The following is a 21000-nucleotide window of genomic DNA, read 5'->3' on the forward strand; positions in this document are numbered from 1 at the left end:
ATGTGTTTGTGCATGTGCATGTGTTTGTGCATGTGTGTGTGTTTGTGTATGTGTGTGTGTGTGTGTTTGTGTTTGTGCATGTGTGTGTGTGAGTGTGTTTGTGTGTGTGTGTGTGCATGTGTGTGCATGTGTGTGCGCGTGCGCGCTTGCGCGCACACTCTCGCGCATTACTATTATGGATTCTGCGCACATTTCACAGCGCTTGGTAGCTTTTGAGCGACTTGTTTTTCATGCACGGATCCAGTTGTCATAATATCAAGTGCTAGTAGTTTGCAGCTCAATCACTGCTGGGCCGCATTCAACATACCCTAGGGTGTCAATTCTATTATAATTGTCGAACACAGTCCGGCTGGGCACGTACTCGCCTTTCATACCAGTATGATCACGAGCAATGCGCATACGAACGGCAGCCAGGGGAAGCGGTTGTAATGGGCTAGATGATGTGCTCGGCTTCTCTCCACAACATTGGGTTCATCCTGACCTGTACGCATTAAGAACATGTTCACACACACACACGCACACACACGCGCACATACACACACACACACACACACACACACACACACACACACTCCCCCCCCCCACACACAGCACAAAACCACCACAAGCGTGACTGACAGCATGGTGCAGCACAAACAAGTCACATATAGAAGACTGGCATCACAGGGTGCGTTGGACACGCTTTGGTCACTATGGTACACTGATTTGGGGTCTAGATTTCCAAAAATTAATGTTTCAACAGCGCCACGGTTCGCGCCACGTGGGAGCGTGTTCCCCTCTAGCTCTGTCGGCAGGTGAACCTACTAGCACATCTGACCCCATATGTGCATGCACTCGTGTTCTTTGTTCCTGTTGTTGCTTACCACTCTCACTTGCAGTTTGCTCCAACACTAGCTCTTTGCCAAATTTAAAATTTTCCAGATTTTCGGTTTCCTGTACCTCCAACGTTTTCCATTCGAGACTACGGCCTCCCCTACGTTCAGTACACTCACCGTGCGGGACCTACGCGCCAGCCTCGTGGAACGGGACTTAGTCCCGCCGGCAAGAAAGCGGAGCTGCTTGCCCGGTTGATGCAATCCGAAGTCGCTCTGAGACCCCCGCCGAGGCTGCCCGACAAACTGTCAAGGACAGGGAGATCCGCGAACCTACTATGCCTGTCGCCTCCGTGTCCGCGGCAATCGCGGCTGCCCTGAAACCGTTTATGGACCGACTGGACTGTTTGGAAGATGCAGTGCAAACAGCAACCTCAGCCCCAGGTACGTCCACTGTGTATTCGTCCAGTGTTGCCTGCAGCATGCTGCATGATGACGGGCCTGTACAAATTTGGGGAAGCGCACCCCAAAGCGTGATCGACAAAATCATCACACACCAAATTATTGATTTACAACAACTGTTGCCCCCGACCGCCACGGACGTGCCAAGCCCCATGCTCTAGTGTTGGGCGAGGAGGCACCCAGAAAATTCACGCTGTCCTCCCAGCCACGCATGTCCCGACGTATTTCGGACATCGAACATTGGCTAGAAGCATGGACGATATTCGCAGCCATCTATCTAGATGCGCATCCGGGCAGAGCAGTAGAACTGTTGGCGTATCAGCACCATATTCTGAATGCCAGCAAGAAATTCACGTTTTCCGCAGTTGCGGAGTATGGCTGCACCTTCCGCCACAGCATCGCGTCCCAGCCGTCACGCCGTTGGGACGCAACACCACAAACACTGTACACTACCGTGCTTGATGCCCGTGCCGTGCGGCCCTTTCGGCCCAGCTCCGCGGCAGCCTCCGGCGCCGCCCGCTTGTCCACCGAGCAGTGTCACCTCTACAACCGGGGCTTGTGTCGCTGAAACCCCTGTCCGTTCGTTCATTAATGCACCACCTGCAATGTCTCCGGACACAGCGCACGAGATTGTCGCACAGGGCAACCGGCCAACAGGCGTTCCGTTGCACCAACAATCGCCCTGGACGCCCGTTCACTTGGATCGGCTTGAGTCGGCCCTGGCCAGGCACCCTGACCGCGCATTCGTTAACTCTCTTTAACACGCATGCACTCGCTATTGCAGACCAATGGAGAGCACACATCATATGGAGGATTCATGGAGTGCTGGGCAACCGAATCTGGCATGTGATAATCATGTAGGATAGTCCACGCACGAGGTGCAGCCCATGAAATGGGCACCCATGAACTGGGCGGAGTGTGGACAGCCTGTATGATAGTGTGTATGTATGTCCACGCACAAAGTGCAGCCCATGAGATGGGCGCCCATGAAATGGACGGAGTGTGGACGGCCCACGCACGAAGTGCAATGCCCGTTAGGAGGCAGGAGTGTGGGAGTATGAGTGTGATGGCCGAAGGCCGTGATAATTGCCAGATGAGAGGAGATAGCTGGCCCAGCACTCCTATTTATTTTCGTCTTGTATGAATTATGATACCTGTGTTGAGTCAAGGATATCAATATTATTCATAGATGGGAAGAGGTGGGTGGGTGAGAAAGGAACAAACCGGTGTTCTTCTCACGGCGCAAGCAAAGCAAATATGAAGTAGCAATGTGGCCAGCGCGAAGTATGGTGTATGCGTTACGGGTTCAAGCTCCGATGTGTGCTGCAGCCGCATATGGCTGGTTGGCTGGCGAGTTCAGGTGAGTTCCGGCGTACGCATGTTACATGCCACCGCAGCGTGCATGTGCGTGTTACTTGACATGCATCAATGAATAGCGTGGGATCTGCGGGCTCTTTGGAAGCCGCTGGAGCGCGTGCGAAGTGGTGGCTTGTGCAATGTGTTAACCTACATTACCGCAAGCTCTAATGTGCTATTAACACGCATGCACTCGCTATTGCAGACCAATGGAGAGCACACATCATATGGAGGATTCATGGAGTGCTGGGCAACCGAATCTGGCATGTGATAATCATGTAGGATAGTCCACGCACGAGGTGCAGCCCATGAAATGGGCACCCATGAACTGGGCGGAGTGTGGACAGCCTGTATGATAGTGTGTATGTATGTCCACGCACAAAGTGCAGCCCATGAGATGGGCGCCCATGAAATGGACGGAGTGTGGACGGCCCACGCACGAAGTGCAATGCCCGTTAGGAGGCAGGAGTGTGGGAGTATGAGTGTGATGGCCGAAGGCCGTGATAATTGCCAGATGAGAGGAGATAGCTGGCCCATGGTTGCCCAGCCTCCATGCTAAGTTGTGACATATTGCAATGCACGTGAATGACACTGTTGTTGCTATCAGCGCATTTTGTCAGCACAATCCTAGCAGAGCAAGTTGCTGTGCTGTTCCAAACAGTCAGCCGTGTGGGTACATGCATGGGTGTGAGTTGTGTGCCCGCGTGGCGGGTTCTTACATACCTCAATGCGTTCTGTGATGCGCTTGTACCTCTGACAGCTTTTGGGTCAGCTGCGCCATGTCTGTGTCGGTGGTCCTGATGTAGCGCAAGACGCTGTCGCTCCTCCATCGGCCCATTGCCCTGATTAGCCAGTCAGGGGTACCCGCCATGGCTGCCGTTGTGGCGGCACCGATGCGGAACGAATGACCGGCGTAATCGCGCGAATTGGGTGTTCCCGTGAGTGGGAGAAGCTGTCGGAGCTCTTCTGTCAGCGCCTGCCTGGTCAGCGGTCTCCCAGAGCGGTAGCGGAAGAGTGCGTCAGCGGCGTCAGACGGACAGACTGTAAAATATGCCAGGAGGGCAGCAACCGGGCAAGGTTGTGAAGTGGTACTACCGATTATCACTGCATGTCCCTGACGGAATTGGTCCGTCTTCGATTGCTTGATGTGGAAGCGGATATATGTGCGTCCTTGAGTGACGTCCAGAGTCACATCCTGGCGCGTGGCATGAGTGGCCGGGTCAAACCCGGCCGGAGGCGCAGTGAATTCCGCGCATCGGAGAAATCCGAAAAAGGCGAGCACCATTGCCGCCTTGAGCATGCACTTGTCCTGCTGGTGACGCCGTTGGTCCAGGCTGAGTTGGTTGAGGAGCTTCCGCAGCAAATCAATGGTGATTGGGAGGCGAGTGCGCTGGGTTGCTGAGTCAGTCACCGTCCTCTTGATGCCTCGCATAACACGTGGCAGCAGCAACGCGTTCATCGTTGGATCTCGGAATCCGGCTTCGAGATGCATGTTGCGTACTGCGGCCATGTAGACGTGAATTGTCTGTGGTTGAACCGATTGCGTGAGGTGTGCTGCGAAGCAGCTGAGCATCGTGTCTGTAGCCGGCATGGGCGTCCATCTCTGCAACGCACAGAATTGCGTAAACTTCCTTTCGCCAGTGGTGTACGTGCGCCGCGTTGTCGGGGCGATTGCCATGGCTGCCAGGTCGGCGACCTCCCGCATCAGTCCAGGAGGGGGAGGTGGATTGCAGTGTCCGGGGCTTGCCGTGCCGATGGTGCCAGCTGCTGGAATGCCTGCAGGTTGAAACGAGACAGAGCATCGGCGATCGAATTCAGATGGCCAGGTACATATTTGGCAGTAATGGTGAAGCTGTGAGTTGCACAAACGAAGAACAATGCACGCAGCAGTGACATCATGCCTGGTGACTTGCTGGAGGTTGACTTCACGCATTCGACAACGGACTGATTGTCGCAATGCATTACGATACGTTGCCGGGACCACAGATGGCCCCAAGTACTGCAAGCCATCGCCACGGCATAGAGCTCTTTGTATCCGATGCTCTCTTCTTCTTGCTCCTTTGTCCATCTGCCCTGGATCCAGCGCTGCTCCTTGCCGTAGAATGCGCCCCAGCCGAGAGTGCCGCTAGCGTCTGTGTACAGTCCAAGGTCGGCCGACGATGTACTGCTGTTATAGAGGAGGAATGCCTTCCCGTTCCAGTGCTGGATCAGAAGCTGCCACCAGCGGATGTCTTTCCTGGCCTCGCCCGTCAGAGTGATACGGAAATAGGGCTTGGCGCGGCTAAACCTCTTGTTGATATCCCATAAGCGCCGTGTAAATGTTCTGCCTGGTACGACGACGCTCGACGCAAAGGAGAGTTTCCCCAGGAAGTGATCGAGTTTGCGTTGCGTGGTCTGGGTGCAGCGTGACATCTCGCTGAGGAGCTCGCGGAGGTCCGCCAGTTTGTCGTCTGGGAGACGGGCTTCCATGCGCACCGTGTCCAGCACAATTCCGAGGAAGACCAGGGATGTGGACGGGCCCTCGAGCTTTTCTTCGGCTAGTGGGATTGATAGGTATTCGAATGCTTGCAGGATGACGTCCTTTGCCTGGATAGCAAGGCTTCGCTGAGGAGGGCTGATATTAAGAAAATCGTCTAGATAGTGAAGGAGGTGAGGGATGGCAAAGTTAGTAGTAATGATCCACTCAATGGCACTGGCAACCTGGTCGAATAGAAACGGGCTGGAGCGTAGGCCGAACGGCAACACTCGGTCAAAGTAATATTGCCCTTGCCACTGAATACCAAGTAGAGACCAATCGGACGGGTGCACAGGGATTAGCCGGAATGCATTGCGGATGTCCAGCTTTGTCAGCAATGCACCCTGCCCGTAGGCCATAATTGTTTGCACTGCATCGTCTATCCGGATATATGACAGGCTAAACGCGGACGGGTCGATGCCATCGTTAACACTATTGCCGACGGGAGCTGATAAGTGGTGGATAATGCGTAGTTTACCATTCTTCTTGGGCACCACACCAATGCCCGAGCACTGGAAGGATGGAAATGGAGGGGTGGAATAAGGGCCGCAGGTCTCTCCCTGCGCACAGGATGTTGCTAGATAATCAGATATGTACACGGAATGTTCAGCAGATGAGGGAAGATTTGGGGCTGTCACAGTCTGACGGCGACCAGAGAAGCCTATGCGGAATCCAGATTGTAGGCCCCTGCTCACGCGGGAGGAGAATGCCTTGTCTGGATGATCAGTGAGCAGTCTAGTAAAGCGGGCAACATCAATGGGTGTGTGAATGCATGGCATACTGGACTCAAGAGCAGGGAAGGCGAGCGGGGGAAACTGTGAGTTACTACTACTGTCTGTACATGCCTGCTTCGCGGAAGCAGGGCTAGTGGCATGGCGTCCCGCCATGCTTGTGTCGGGGCCTGGCACGGGTGACTTACTTGCCTGACCGTTTGGCAGGTGGCGCTGATGTGCTGGGCCGTGTGCTCGCGGGGTTGGCAGTGCAGGCCGTTTTTGGGTGGCGGCCTTGGCATTGCAGGCATAGGTGCGCTCTCCCGCATCCCCCTTGGCATCTGGCCCAGTTGAAATTCCGGCAAATTGGGCGGCCACCGACTGAGGGTGAGGAATGTGCGCCGCCAAATGGTGTGGCTCTAGAGGGACGAAAGGGACACTGCCCCCCAGCGGATGGGGGGTGAACAAGCGAGCATGCAAAGCACGGAGTTCGAGCCTTGCCGGTAGTGCTCAGCTGCCATATATTATGGTCGATCACATCCCAGCGACGGGCAGGGTTGCTAGCCGCCGCGCGGCGAAATTGCCGATCATACTCGAGCCAGCCATCCGGGACAAATTTCCGGTTGGCTTCCGTGATGATGGCCTGGTACCCGACTAGTTCGGAGGCTCTTTCCGGAGCTGCTTGCAGGATGGTGTGGAGCACCACCGTCCAAGCCTCCAGCCACGTCGCAAGATCGCACACGTGGCGCCGTGTGGAGGCTTTGGGCGAGAACTCCTGCGTTAGGCGCACGGGTGTGCCGTCCATAAGGTGCATCTGCACACCTGTGCTGGAGGGGTTTGGGGCTAATCCAACCGGGTCCACCAACAACTCAGACAAATCTAGGAACTCACCGGCAAGGATTCTGTCCCGTGTCCTCTGCGGGATGGTGGTGGTTGGGAGCTGCTGCTCCGCTGATCGTGGCCGCCAGGTAGCTGCGACCGGTTCCGATGCAATTTCGGTTGTTGTGGTGCTGATCGCGGATGTAGCCGGTGGTGGGGCCATGGCGCGGCGCTGGGAATCCAGAATCGCTGGCAGTGTTTCAGTCAGCACTTCTGCGATCGTGGCTCGAAGGCTTTCGGCCGGGATCACTGATTGTTGCGCCGGGGGTTCAGGCATTGCGACCTGTGGAGCAACAGCGCTCTGGGAGACGGACGCCGCTGGCGGACCGCGTGGGAAGTTGTTTCGCGAGGCCGGATCTGTGGCGGAATCGCTCAGGCTCGGAGGTTGAGAGGAGGCAGGGGCAGCTACCTCGGGAACAGCGGTCCTGCTACTAGTCCTAGTCCGTCGAGGCATAGCGAATGGTGAGGTCAGGGAGTTGCAAGATCCGAAAAGCCGAGAAACTGAGAAAGGAACAAACCGGTGTTCTTCTCACGGCGCAAGCAAAGCAAATATGAAGTAGCAATGTGGCCAGCGCGAAGTATGGTGTATGCGTTACGGGTTCAAGCTCCGATGTGTGCTGCAGCCGCATATGGCTGGTTGGCTGGCGAGTTCAGGTGAGTTCCGGCGTACGCATGTTACATGCCACCGCAGCGTGCATGTGCGTGTTACTTGACATGCATCAATGAATAGCGTGGGATCTGCGGGCTCTTTGGAAGCCGCTGGAGCGCGTGCGAAGTGGTGGCTTGTGCAATGTGTTAACCTACATTACCGCAAGCTCTAATGTGCTATATGCATGACATGCATGACGGTGCTGTAATCGGTTACTCCGGTTATCTCTCTCATTTTGCTGCTCCCAATTTAGTCTCTGCATTTCAGAACCCCCAAGCTGTCTCTACTTACCTGTCTAATGAATGCATCAAGCGTCGTATGGCCGGCCCGTACACCTACTTACCTCATGCAGATCTGCGCTGCTCTGGTGTAGGCGTGGTCCCCACAAGAAGTGGGGTAAACTCCGCTTGATTATGCATTTATCTGCGCCTCAGGGCACTAACATTAAAGGGGAACAGTCCATCCTCAAGCGTGCAAAAAACATATCTCTGCCACTAATCGAGACTTACACTGATTTTTGCGCTTTTGGGCCCAAATAAGTCTTGATGACGGCAAAAATAATTGTCAACTGAATACGGAAGTGAACGAATTTGGTCGAAAGTGTCGAACCACCTTCATGACGAGCAACCGTTTGTGGCCACTGTTTGTGAACTTGGAGCTTGTTATGGTGTGTGTCGGCAGGAATTTTTTTATGGCGATCAGGAAACGTTTTTCACATCGAAATCAGTGGTTACCCTTTGAAATTGAGCTGTTCAAACAGCGAATTTTCTACGTCGAAATGAAGTTGGAGCACCATCGAGTTTGATTATTCCGATTTCCTTGGTGGGCTAAGGTAAGGGTAATTAACAGCTAGACATAAAAATCTCACCTGTTCACGCCCTGTATAATCCAACTTCGACCTTCAAAGTGGGCGTACTCAAGCTACGTAAATCATACATGCCGTATACATAAACCTTTGAATGGAGCATGAAAACATGCAAACGCATAGCTGTGTATACATGTACATTGTGCATGCACATGTACATGCATGTGTGTACTACAATGTAGACCCTAGTTTGTGTCCCTCTGTGTGTCTCGGTGTGTCGTCAATGCTGTATTCGACAACCGTAAGCATAAGGAGGAAGTTGCCGTTGTACGCGCTCTTGTGTGTAGTATGTGTGCCACGTTCAGTTGCTGTCTAGTATGAGATATCGGTACATGTAGCTGGGCTGGTGGTGCGTATTGCCTTGATGTGGATCACCTAACTCGTGGCCTTCTAAAGCCCGTCGAAACGCATGCCGTTTCAGATGTACAATGTATAGTCTCGGTGTGTGTGTGTGTGTGTGTGTGTGTGTGTTGTGTGCCCAGAGAGCTCGTACAACCCCGATATCATGGCTTGCGTTGAGCAGCGACCTGTAGTGTCGAGCCTTGAGGAACCACCAACCATGCATGAGATCTCCAAGGCCATTTCTCGACTTCGCAATGGCACCGCTGCTGGTTCATCGAGGATACAGCCAGAGTTGCTAAAGTTCGGTGGCGAGGAGCTCAACAACAAGCTCATGGAGCTGTTTGGAGATGTGTGGCGAGATGGCTGCGTTCCGCGGGAGTGGGCGGATGCTACCCTCATCCCCATTCCAAAGAAGGGAGATTTGTCGCAGTGCGACAATTGGCGGGGCATTGCGTTGCTGGATGTGGTCGGCAAGGTCTTGGCGAGTGTCCTTCAGAGAAGGCTGCAGGTATTCGCGGAGGAATTTCTCCCTGAGTCCCAGTGCGGGTTCCGGTGAGGGCGTGGCTGCTCTGACATGATCTTCACCGTCCGACAGCTCATGGAAAAGTCAATCGAACATCAGGCCAAGGGTTTTTTTGTGTTTATCGACCTGAAGAAGGCCTATGATTCAGTGCCCAGGGGGTGTCTGTGGCAGGTCCTCGGCCGTGCGGGAGTACCAGAAAAGCTTATCAACATCATCCGGTCGTTCCACGACCCCATGTCAGCATCGGTGCAGTTCAACAACATATTATCAGACCCGTTCAGCATTGGCAATGGTCTTCGCCAGGGGTGCTCTATGGCGCCGGTCCTTTTTAATATCTTTATGTGGGCCGTGATGACCCAGTGGCAACACCGCGTCAGGAGAGTTGACGGGGTTGGCTTCGAGCTCCGCTCAGCATACAGCAACGATTTATACCGTAAACCCCGCCGTGACGACCAACACCATTGCCTAACAGATTCCCAGTTTGCTGACGACTCTTGTTTATTCGCTACGACTCGGTCTGGAGCGGGGGCAGCATTGTGCTGTCTTCACGAGGTGGCGTCGGGATTCGGCTTGACCATCAGTGCAACGAAGACTCAGTTTGTAGTTGTTGGCCCCGGCATCACGCTTACTGACCGCGCTCCCCTCCAACTTGGTCAAGCGGAGGTGGAATGCGTACCGCATTTCAAATACCTCGGTTCTGTAGTGGACAGCGGTTGCCGTTCGTCCCGGGACATCGCCGCAAGGATTGCCCAAGCCTCCAGGGCCTGCGGTGCTCTTCGGAGGTCTGTATTCTCCAATCCACATCTGCTGATGCACACCAAGCGGTGCGTATTCAATGCTTGCGTTCTGTCCCTGCTGTTGTATGGCTCTGAGTGCTGGACGCCCCTTCAGCATGACCTGCAGAAGCTCTCAACCTTCAGCTTGAGGTGCATCCGATCCATCCTCGGGGTCTCTCGAAGCCGGATGTGGGACGAACACATCACCAACGAAGAGCTGCTGGTGCGCTGGGGAGACTCCGAGACGATTAAAGACAAAATTGCACATCGGCGGTTGGAGTGGTTGGGGCATGTGGCGCGGATGCCGGACAACCGCATCCCAAAACAGGTACTGTTTGGCTCCTTCTTGCAGCGTCGCCCAGCACATGGCCCACGCCGCAGATGGAAGGACTGCGCTGTCAGAGATCTACGTGCCCGTGGCGTGGAGGCATCATGGTATGATGTTGCATGTGAGTCTCGCGCGGAGTGGCGCAGCACCTACCAAGAGCCTGACAATGTGCCTGAGCCTCCGCCCCGAGTGGTATGTACGGTATGCGGACGGGATTTTGCACGGAAAGGAGACATGGCTCGGCATAAGTGTCTGGAGGAGCGTGCGCGGCCTGTGTCTGAGCAGCGGGGCGCCAGTCAGTGCGGGCGGTGTGGGCGGTGGCTGAGAAGCCGCGGTGGCTTGGTCCGGCATGTGTGTGCCTCAACGGTGGATGCCGCAGTGCCACCTGGAACTACCGGAGCGTCGGCACCGGCGGAGGGATGTTGTGCCGCGCATTGTGACAGGTGTGGTCGCTGCTTTCGCGGTGTCCGGGGACGGGGAAGGCATCGCTGTTCAAGGGTGGCTCATAGACCAACAGCAGAGGAGCGCTCAGCCTTCCAGCACGTGTGCATATGCGGCAAGCGGATGCGACTACCCGTGCACCTGGAGCGTCATCGAGCGTCGTGTCCTCTCTCTCTCTCTTCTCAAGTTTCCCAGTGATGGGATCACGTGACCCTTTTGCGGCAGTGACTCTACAGGACAGGACAGGTGTGTTGTGTGTGTGTGTGTGTGTGTGTGTGTGTGTGTGCGTGTGTGTATCAAAATGCATGCCGTTTCAGATTTATGGTCTCGTGGTGTGTGTCTGTGGTAGGGACCGGCGGATTCTGCTCGAAAAGGTGGCAGATTCTGCTCGAAAAGCAGTGAAATTGGCAGAACCATACAAACCTTATGGCGGGCAATTCCTCGAATTCTGCTCCATTTCTTTATCCACATACCAAACATCCATGAAACTTACCAGAAAAAGTACCGAATTCTCCCAATTCTTCTGCCGGCAGAATCCGTCGGACCCTAGTCTGTTGGGGTGGGGGGGGGGGGGGGGGGGGCGTGTGTGTGCGCGCATGTGTGTGTGTGGAGTCTGTCTGTCGCGCTCACAATATCTCGTAATCTGCTTATGAAGCTACATGTACATGTATGTGTTATTTGTAAAAGATTACAATGTAGAGGTGATTGTCTGCTTTGCGTTCCTCTCTGTTTGGCCTGCATTATCAATTTATCAGTACTGGTTTTTGCTCTTCACACATACACGTACCCCCCCCCCCCCCCCGCCCCCCCCCCCCCCCCCCGCACACAAACAAACACACACACACACACACACACACACACACACACACACACACACACACATGCGCACCCATGCTTATGTATACGGTTTCAGTTTGAAAAATGCAAAGTGTCCTGTACATGTGTGCGTCTGATGCATTCACACGAACTTCAACGGTCTATGCATATACCATGCACGCGTCACTTCTCCTTTGAGGAAAGAAAACCAAAGCATATCAATGCAATCACATACATGTATACAAACTTTTAAAAGTGTGTGAATGTACAACGTACGTTTGTCTTGTTTATGCTGTGTGCCACTTTGCTCTGGGCATGGAAATTCTGTCGTATTCGCGAATTGTCGTTATATACGCAGTGGTTATTAGAGAAGTTGACTGTATGTGAATGTACAAAGTACGTTTGTCTTGTTTATGCTGTATGTCACTTGCTCGGCCACCCGTGTTGCGTTCTCTCTGTTTCGGCTATTGCTACTGCACTGTTCTAACCAGAAATTAGTGTTGATAGGGAAACCGAGTGCGAACCTGGCTAGGCTTTGTTGGTGAGGTACTCTCATGTGTGCGTATCCGTGCTCGTTTGTATTCCTCCGACGGTGTGGCACACACATGAGATGTATGCGAAGTGTATCCGGCATGTACGAACAGTGTGTGTGCATCCGCGGCACGCAAGTTGGGCATGTTTGTGCTCCACGTGTGCATGTAGGATCTAAACGTGTGTAACGCAAGCGTGTGGGGCACACCCATTACGTCTGCGGCACCGTGACATGGCCAGTATGTGATGTCCGACACGGGTGTGCAGGAGTGGCGCGTGGGCGTGTTCGCAATGTGCACGTCTATACTCCAGCGTATTGTCGCTTTCCTGGTCCCAGGAGTGTTTTGGATCTGTGGAAAACACGTGAACTGAATACAGTGGAGTTAGTTTGAACTCTTGCGTGCTTTCTGTGCACAGGTTTATCTACGGAATTGAGTATGGTCAGGAAATGCGTCTGAAAAACCTGGAGCACCATCGATTTTGCCATAACCATTACTCGAATGTCCGAGAGCAGGGTCGAGGGCAACCACATTGTCGAAAATTACACCTGTTCACGCCCTCCTTTCAGGTTACTGGCTCGTTTTCGCCGACTGCTCTGAATCGTACGAAAAATTCAAATGTTCTCCGCCGAATGGCACCATCACAAAGTCTTTCGGATCATTTTCGATATGCACCTCGCGAACATACCACCTTCCTGCACCCATACACCACAAACAATGCATGCTCCATTCGACGAGGTGGGTGTCATGAGTGTTCTTTCACGTCAGTCGCCGAAAGTCATTTCAGGGTGAGAATCGTTCTCAAGAAAAAGATCGCAAAAATCAGTGTAAGTCTCGATGGAACGCTTGAGGATGGACTGGAACTGTCACCAAAAAATTTCTTTGTCTTATCTTGTAGTTCTTTGGCTCCTGATCACGATGGTGTTATTCGTTTTTCTCTGCGATGACTGGAAGTGGGTGAAAACTTGAAAAGAAGGTGCCCAAAATTGTCCCGAAGTACCGAGTGACGTCACGCCGGACTTGACCTCCACGCGTACATTCATCGTCAAAAACGAAGTCCAGCCCGTGTGCTCGTCGATCGAGCTAGCTGTTCCAATGTACGGTGCACGTGTGCCTTTTGAACTGTAACACAGATGGGTACGTCGTACCGAAGGAGAATGCCAAAGAGGCAGAGACCCACGTGCAGCTACACAGCCAAATCAAAATAAAAAGCAGCTGAGCTTTCACCTTTTTGACTTCTTTCGCGAAGATCTAAGTTTTATTTTGTGAGCACGGAAGTACGTCGTTGTTTTGAACTTTTCGTGTGAGGAACAACACGATGATGAGTGCGTATGCAGAAAACAATACTCCTCCGGCCGGCGATAACACCACCAACCCGAGCCCCAAAGGAACGCAATGTAGTTACGTGAAGGCGATTCATCTGGCGATGTTGCTGAAGATGCAGATGACGAACTCCGACGTCTTTCATTTCAGAGCCGGGTGGGCAACATTGCCACCTTCGATACAACGACATAATTTTCAAGTACGAGGTATGTGTGTCACACTAACAGCAAACAAACATCCTTCCACTCCTTCGTAATCACAAATAAAACAAAGAGCTGGAGCGTCGTGGAGGAAGTACCAGTGCGACAAACTGCAGTCGACTTTTGTTTATGTTGTCCCTTTTTGGCGTTCTCATTGTGTACAACAGTACACATCGAGTGTCCGAGTTCAGAAGGCAAGCGTGCACCGTACATCGAACAGTTGGCTCGATCGACGAGCACACGGGCTGGACTTCGTTTTTGACGATGAATGTACGCGTGGAGGTCAAGTCCGGCGTGACGTCACTCGGTACTTCGGGACAATTTTGGGCACCTTCTTTTCAAGTTTTCACCCACTTCCAGTCATCGCAGAGAAAAACGAATAACACCATCGTGATCAGGAGCCAAAGAACTACAAGATAAGACAAAGAAATTTTTTGGTGACAGTTCCCCTTTAACCCTTTGTGTACCAGCCCCATCTCGAACCGTTCCATATGGTACGGTTCGCTGCACTCCAATCAAGAGCGCCGGTCCCCGCCGCCGTAGCTCCGATCGACCCGCGGTTTTTTGCGCTGGGCAGCTGAGATCCCACTGAAAATTTTAATGTACGACATGGGTAGGTTGCCATTTGAAAGTATGGAGAACGAACGCGTTCAAAAGTATGCTTTTCAGTGCAAACAATTGTCGCTGTTTTGATCGTGTTCTAGCTCAGTTTCTCTGCTTGTAGCGAAGATGTAGCTTGTTCTAGGTCATGTCGTCGTTTTCTAGATGTGGTGGACGATTGGAGAGATCGGTTGTGGCGATATCATCTCGGAATGCGACTCGAAATTGGAAATTTGTATCGCTGATCCCATCGCAGTATTTGCTCTCAAAACAGGAGCGAGAGGGAGGGCAGCGATGGCCTAAAATCGTCAAGGCAGGCGTAGTTCACCAGCCAGCGACTGCTTCTTGTCTTCTCTTTCACTTACCTTACGCTGGATGTGAGTAGATGAAGAAAATATAGATTTCGAATCTGACACAAGAATTCAAAATTTGCAATTTTGAACCAATTGTTTCACCTCAAATATGTGACAATATGACCATATCCCTGGTATGCTGTTGCTCTTCATGCACTGAGACAACGCTTATGAGGTTGTTTTGTCCCTATGTTCCCAGCACATGAGCACAAACTAATTCTCAGTTTATTTGTTTGTGATACCCTGGTTGGTCAGAAATATGCACAATTGGCGCGTATTTTTGGTATTCCACCTATGGCCTTCATATACTACTGCATGCTGTCCCAATATCCGTGCATACCTGGGTGCAGTGATACATATGGAGTCAGGAAAACACAACTTGCATATACAAAAGTTGTCTAGATTTCATACCAGACGGTTGCTTCTTTGGCTGCGATCACCCCTTACATACATTAGATGGCTGGTACATAAAGGGTTAATGACGGTATAAGCCAAGACGAATTTTCGCTGCACTATATGACTGTTGATTATGCGGTTCGGCTGCTGCACCGGCATGGCAAGGGGGCCCTGTTATCCAAAGTCGACCTACGCAATGCATTCCGACTATGTCCCGTGGCCCCGTCCGACTGGCCCTTGCTGGGCATTCACTGGGACAAAGCATTCTACGTTGACAAAATCTTCCCCTTTGGCCTGCGGTCCTCACCATTTCTGTTCAACAGGCTCGCCGACACCCTTTGCTGGGTAGCCACGAATAGATTCAATGTGCATGACCTGCTGCACTACCTCGATGATTTCCTCACAGTTCAACCCCCACAGCCGCCAAATTATGCTCGTCGGCAGTTTCACACGTTGCTCGCAGTCATGGAGCACCTGCAAGTCCCGTTAGCCGAGGGCGCTGACAAGGTGTGCCCGCCGTCCACAATTGTCACATTTTTGGGCATAGAGTTAGATTCCCAAGCATGGGAGATGCGGCTGCCAGCCCCAAAGCTGTTGGAACTAAAGAGCACCCTTGACTCCTAGGTACACCGAGTACAGCGCACCAAACGGAAATTGCTCTCGTTGGCAGGCTCTTTGTCATTTGCCGCCAAAGTAGTACCGCTCGGGCGCACTTTCTGCCGCCGGCTCTTCGACGAGGCCAGCCAGTTCACGTCCCTTCACAGTACCCAGTGCCTGAACCAAGAAGCTCTAAACGATATATCCTGGTGGCACGCTTGCATTGAGTCATGGAACGGCCGATCACTACTGGTAGACCCATCCTGGTGCAAACCCACCGAGATGCAGCTGCTCACGGATGCTTCTGACCGTGGCTATGGCTTGGTCTGTGGCAAAGAATAGGGGTACGGCCAGTGGGAGGCACTCCACAAGGATCTGTCCATAGAATGGCGCGAATTGTTTCCCATCGCCCTTGTCTGCGTGACGCTAGGCAAGCGACTTTGCAATCGTCAACTATTAGTTTACTGTGACAACGAAACAGTCTGCACAATCTGGCGCACAGGAACTTCTAGATGCCCAGAGATCATGACACTTGTTAGGATTGCGTTGCTAGCGGCTGCCAAGCATAACATGGTTGTGTTTTTAGCACACATACGTGGTGTTGACAACGTTCTTGTTGACCGTTTGTCCCGGCTGCAGGTCGAGAGCTTCCGGAAGCTACATCCCCAGGCGTCTCCTGTCCCCATGTCGCTAGAAGTCCGGCAGCTGACACGCCTACTGACCACACCATGGGCATCATCCTTGCGGGAGTGGCAACAAGTACCGCCCGGTCGTATGCTGCCGGTATGACGGCATACGAGAGGTACGCCAGCCTGCACCGTGTCGCGCCATACCCAATTCAGGCCACCTGCCTACTGGATTTCCCAGCATACATGCCATCCAAGTGCCGGCTGGCAACTATCAAGGTCTACCTCCATGGCCTTCGGCATTACTGCATGGTCAAGCACATGTCGTTGTCCCCGTTCCAGGATGGGCGACTGGACCTGCTGCTCCAGGGTATCGCCCGCAACCAGTGCACGAGCAGCCAGGTGTAGGAACGCCATGCTGTCACGCAGCAACACCTCCGTGCAATCCAGGGCTTCCTGCCGCACTCCGGTCTATCACCAGCGGACCAAGCCATGCTCTGGAGTGCTATCACACTCGCCTACTACGGGTTCCTGCGAGTCAGCGAGTATGCCTCCACCGACCCGCAGAAGATGCTGACGCAGGAATGCGTCTGCGTCCGGGAGAACACAGTGAGGCTGGCTATCCCGTTCTCCAAAACAACGCAACTGGGAGAGGGCAGCGATGTGACGTTCGGCGCCACCAACGATAGCACCTGCCCTGTAGCCGCTTCTTGAAGTACGCACAGCTGCGCCCCCAAGTGGCGAGAGCGTATTTCCGCTACCAGTCTGGCCAGCCGCTTCGCCCCTCAGACATGAACGACTTACTCCGCCGAGCTCTCCCTGGCCAGAATATCTCCAGCCATAGCCTGCGTATCGGTGCAGCCACTGCCGCCGGAAGGAATGGCCCGCCACCTTGCGTCAGATTGTTACCTTGTATCATATTGCCCCGAAGACATGGATGGTGCTGGTGGCTCCGTGCCGGCGTGGAGGAGTCTCTCCTCACAGCAGTTGCGGGAGACATCTGCCAAATTCCATTGCCCGCCTGGCGCCCAAACCGTCAATATTGCGGACACCCTGGAGGATCTCGGCGATGCTGACCTTCAAGCTGTGCAGCTAAGTGGAAACCGTTCATGTATCGTGACCTTTTTGTCTATAGATAGTGCCGAGAAACTCGTTAGTGAAGGGATGATGGTTCATGGTGAACATGTAAACGTGACGCATGTTTTACAGCCTACGCTGCAGTTACATGTCACTGACCTCCCAGTGTAGATATCAGACGAGGCACTTTTGAAAGCCTTGGGTCCTTACGGGAAAGCCGCTAGTACGGTACGTCATGGGCATGTAACGACCTGCCGAGGTTTGAAGGTGGCATCTGGTGTACGCTATGTAAGCTTCCACCTTGCTCGCCATGCACTGTCTATTCCGTCGTACGTCAGGACAGCTGGTGGTCACGTGTTCTCTGCACGGTACACTGACCAGCCAAAGACGTGCAGACTGTGTGATTCACCAGACCACCTGGCTACTCACTGCCCAAAGGGAAAGTGTTCAGTACGGGAGAACGAAAAATCTTCACCAAATAATGAGCAAGCACGTGTGCAACAGCCGGCTGTACGCTCGTACTCTGATGCCATAAACGGCTCCCAAGCTCCGCCACAAAGCGAAAGCGAGATGGAGAACCACGGCAACACAGACCAACCAGCCATAGCAGCTGATGTAACAGTGGAAACCTCAGCGGTGGACACACAGGCGGGGGCACCAGCAGATGGAGCGGTGATCGAGCCCTATCCTGGGGTATCCGAAGTGCTCATGGAGGTACCTGCACCAAGTGCAACACCCACAGCTCCCTAACACCCACCAGTCCGTGGAAAGACCAGTCACCAGTCTCCTGACACACCACCCGGTGCGTTTGTTCTGGCAGTTGGCAAACACACATTTCGCACAACACCTGCAATGCCCAAGCAACGCGACCTACAGGTCCAGTGGGCCAATGAGGCTGCAGCGCTTGAGCAGCACCAACTGACGGCAAGGATTGCAGCATGCAGTCACAGTAGTTCGCTAGACCGCAAGATCACCATGTGCTTGTAAGTCTCAGTCATAGTTAAACACGGACAATGAGCTTAACCCATGCCCTTACCCATTCAGTCCACCAAGACCAACACCGCAACTTAACCCCAACGCCACGCCCTTCAATCCCAACTTCATTCCCAGCACACCTCCGGCCAAGTGCCAGGAGCTTAGAACCATATTCTTAAATGTAAATCATCTAGTTCATAAAATTGATGACATTGTTGACCTCATTACCTTGCATGACCTAGATATTGTATTCCTAACGGAAACCTTCCTGACCCCCGCTATACCAGACTCAATCCTTAGCATGCCTGACTTCACGCTGCACCGCAAAGACAGACCTGGTCATGGTGGAGGCGTTGCTGCGTATGTGCGAAGTACTCTATGCGCAAGCCGAGAAGAGGCCCCCACCAATCATAGCCTTGAGCTCTTGTTTATGAAAGTAAAGGGCCGTCACACGAGTGTCCGATTTGGAAAAGTGTATCGACCTCCCAGTGCCCCTGTTTCCTTCTGGGAAGACCTTGACAAGGCAATTGAGGACTCACTTGCAACTAGTCGACATGTCCCCATGGTCCTTGTGGGTGACTTCAATGTTAATATCTTGTCGCGCGACTCCGCACAGCTCCCGCACCGCGAGCACTTCTGCCACAGTCACGGTCTTAGCAACATGGTTCACGACGTTACTCGCATAGGAACAAACGGATCACACACATCTCTTGATCTGGTTCTGGCAGAAGATGGCATCATTACATCATGCACTGTTATTCCAATGGGTATCAGTGATCACTTCCCGGTACTAGCGACTGTTCCTCTCGCAGCAATGGCAGCGGCAGACAGTCCCACTATGCGAATCGGCCGTGACTTCAGGAAGTCGAACATGCACGAAATTTCCCAAGCCCTCGCCAGCTCCGGACTTGAGGACTTCTCCTCAGCAATGACACTTGAGAGAATGTGGGAGCAGTGGTTCCAAAGGCTCCTCCTCGCTCTTGATCGATTTGCACCTGTGCGAAAGTGCCACGTCAAGACTAGTCACCAAATATCGACACCATGGAAGACTCCCGCATATTACTCCGCTATCCGCTCTCGGGATCGAGCCCATCGCCGGTGGCGAATCAGTCCATTAGATCAACAGCTCTGTCAGGAGTTTTAACTAGCCCGTTCGACCGCAAAGAAACTCTCTCTCTCGCTCTGTCTCTCTTTCTCTCTCTCGCTCTGTCTCTCTCTCTCTCTCTCTCTCTCTCTCTCTATCTATCTCGGGAGTCGGGACCATGGAAGACTCCCGCATATTACTCCGCTATCCGCTCTCGGGATCGAGCCCATTGCTGGTGGCGAATCAGTCCATTAGATCAACAGCTCTGTCAGGAGTTTTAACTAGCCCGTTCGAGCGCAAAGAAACTCTCTCTCTCTCTCTCTTTCTCTCTCTCTCTCTCTCTCTCTCTCTCTCTCTCTCTCTATGTCTCTCTCTCTCTCTCTTTCTATCTCTATCTCTCTATCTCTCTCTCTCTCTCTCTCTCTCTCTCAAAGCTGAAGGCCAGCCATTACCATCAACTGCTGAACCCCTGCAGGTCGAATCCGCGAAAGACTTGGCAAGTGATTAACGACCTTAGTGGTCAGAAGAAGAAGGACACACCGCCGTTGCCACCTATTGGCAGCTTGAGTCAGCAGTTCGGAGATGTCGTTACAGATCCCACTCGGCCAGCTCGCCTTGTGCCACCCGGTGGTCCACACCTGGAAAGGTCACTGACTTGATTCGAGCCCGCCACCTGTGAAGAGGTGTTTAAACTTCTGCAGGCTATTGACGACCGGAAAGCAACCGGCAGTGATGGAGTCCCATGCAGCATACTGAAACACTGCGCCCGTGCTCTAGCTCCTTCTCTAACCATCCTCATCAATGCCTCAATGGCCGAGGGGCGAGTACCCAGCTCTCTTAAAAGCTAGCAAATGTACGTCCTCTTTTCAAATCCGGTGACCCATCTATCCCAAAGAACTATAGGCCGATCTCGCTGCTCCCAGTAGAGTCAAAGATCATGGAGAAGATCGGCCTCAAGTGGCTCTGGCAGTTTGTCCACGCGGAACATCTACTTCCCGATAACCAGTTCGCCTTCCGTCCTCACCACTCGACGGAGGACGCCATCACCGTTGCCGTCGATAGCCTTCTCACTGCCACAGACCACAGCCAGCACTGTGGCCTTGTCTTAGTGGACATGAGCAAGGCCTTTGACAAGTTGGTATCGGTTCAGTTGCCCTCGATTGGTTCGTGGACTACCTCAGTGGCAGACGCCAGAGAGTAGCCTTAGCCGACCGGGAAGTCTCTGATACGACCAGCTGCACGTGCGGTGTTCCACAGGGCAGTGTATTGGAGCCTGTACTCTTCTCCCTTTACACAAGGAATGTAGTGCAGTGTGCGTCACCAGCCCTGGTTCTGATGTTTGCTGACGATATCATGATCTACACCAGCAGTTCTGATGTAGCTACCATCAACCGTGTCCTCTCCATTGCAGTATCCGGAGTTGCAACATTTCTGGCGGACAAGGGATTAATCCTCAACGCGCAGAAAACCCAGGTTCTGGGCATCTCCGGTGGAAGGCGGAACAGACTAGAGCTTGAAGTTACATGTCGTGGTACTCCCCTGGCTCAAACCAGCACAGCCAAATACCTTGGTATTTGTCTGGACGAGCGCTTGAGCTGGGCAGGTCAAGTGGCTGCTGTAGTGAAGAAGGTGTCCTACAAACTCCGAGTCTTGCGCCACATCAGAGCAGACATCACCCGTGCGCAGTCCCTCCTTTACTACACAGCTCTTATCCTACCTGACCTACTCTACGCCTTGAACGCCTACTTTGCCAGCCTCTCAGCAA

At 53.1% G+C, this 21000-nt stretch overlaps 1 protein-coding gene across 2 annotated transcripts in view; it reads right to left on the reverse strand.

The window, feature by feature from the left end:
- LOC135821103 (uncharacterized) overlaps window positions 1-21000 on the reverse strand; it is a 101608-nt gene that overhangs the window by 1249 nt on the left and 79359 nt on the right. For both annotated transcript variants that reach the window (XM_065334165.1, XM_065334166.1), the window contains exon 16: window positions 1-481. This exon is cut by the window's left edge and continues 1249 nt beyond it. In XM_065334165.1, the coding sequence (XP_065190237.1) occupies window positions 369-481 (113 nt within the window). In that variant the 3' untranslated portion in view covers window positions 1-368. The remainder of the gene's footprint in view (window positions 482-21000) is intronic.

The sequence above is a fragment of the Sycon ciliatum genome, chromosome 7 (assembly GCF_964019385.1).
Source record: "Sycon ciliatum chromosome 7, ocSycCili1.1, whole genome shotgun sequence".
NCBI classification, from domain to species: Eukaryota; Metazoa; Porifera; class Calcarea; order Leucosolenida; family Sycettidae; genus Sycon; species Sycon ciliatum.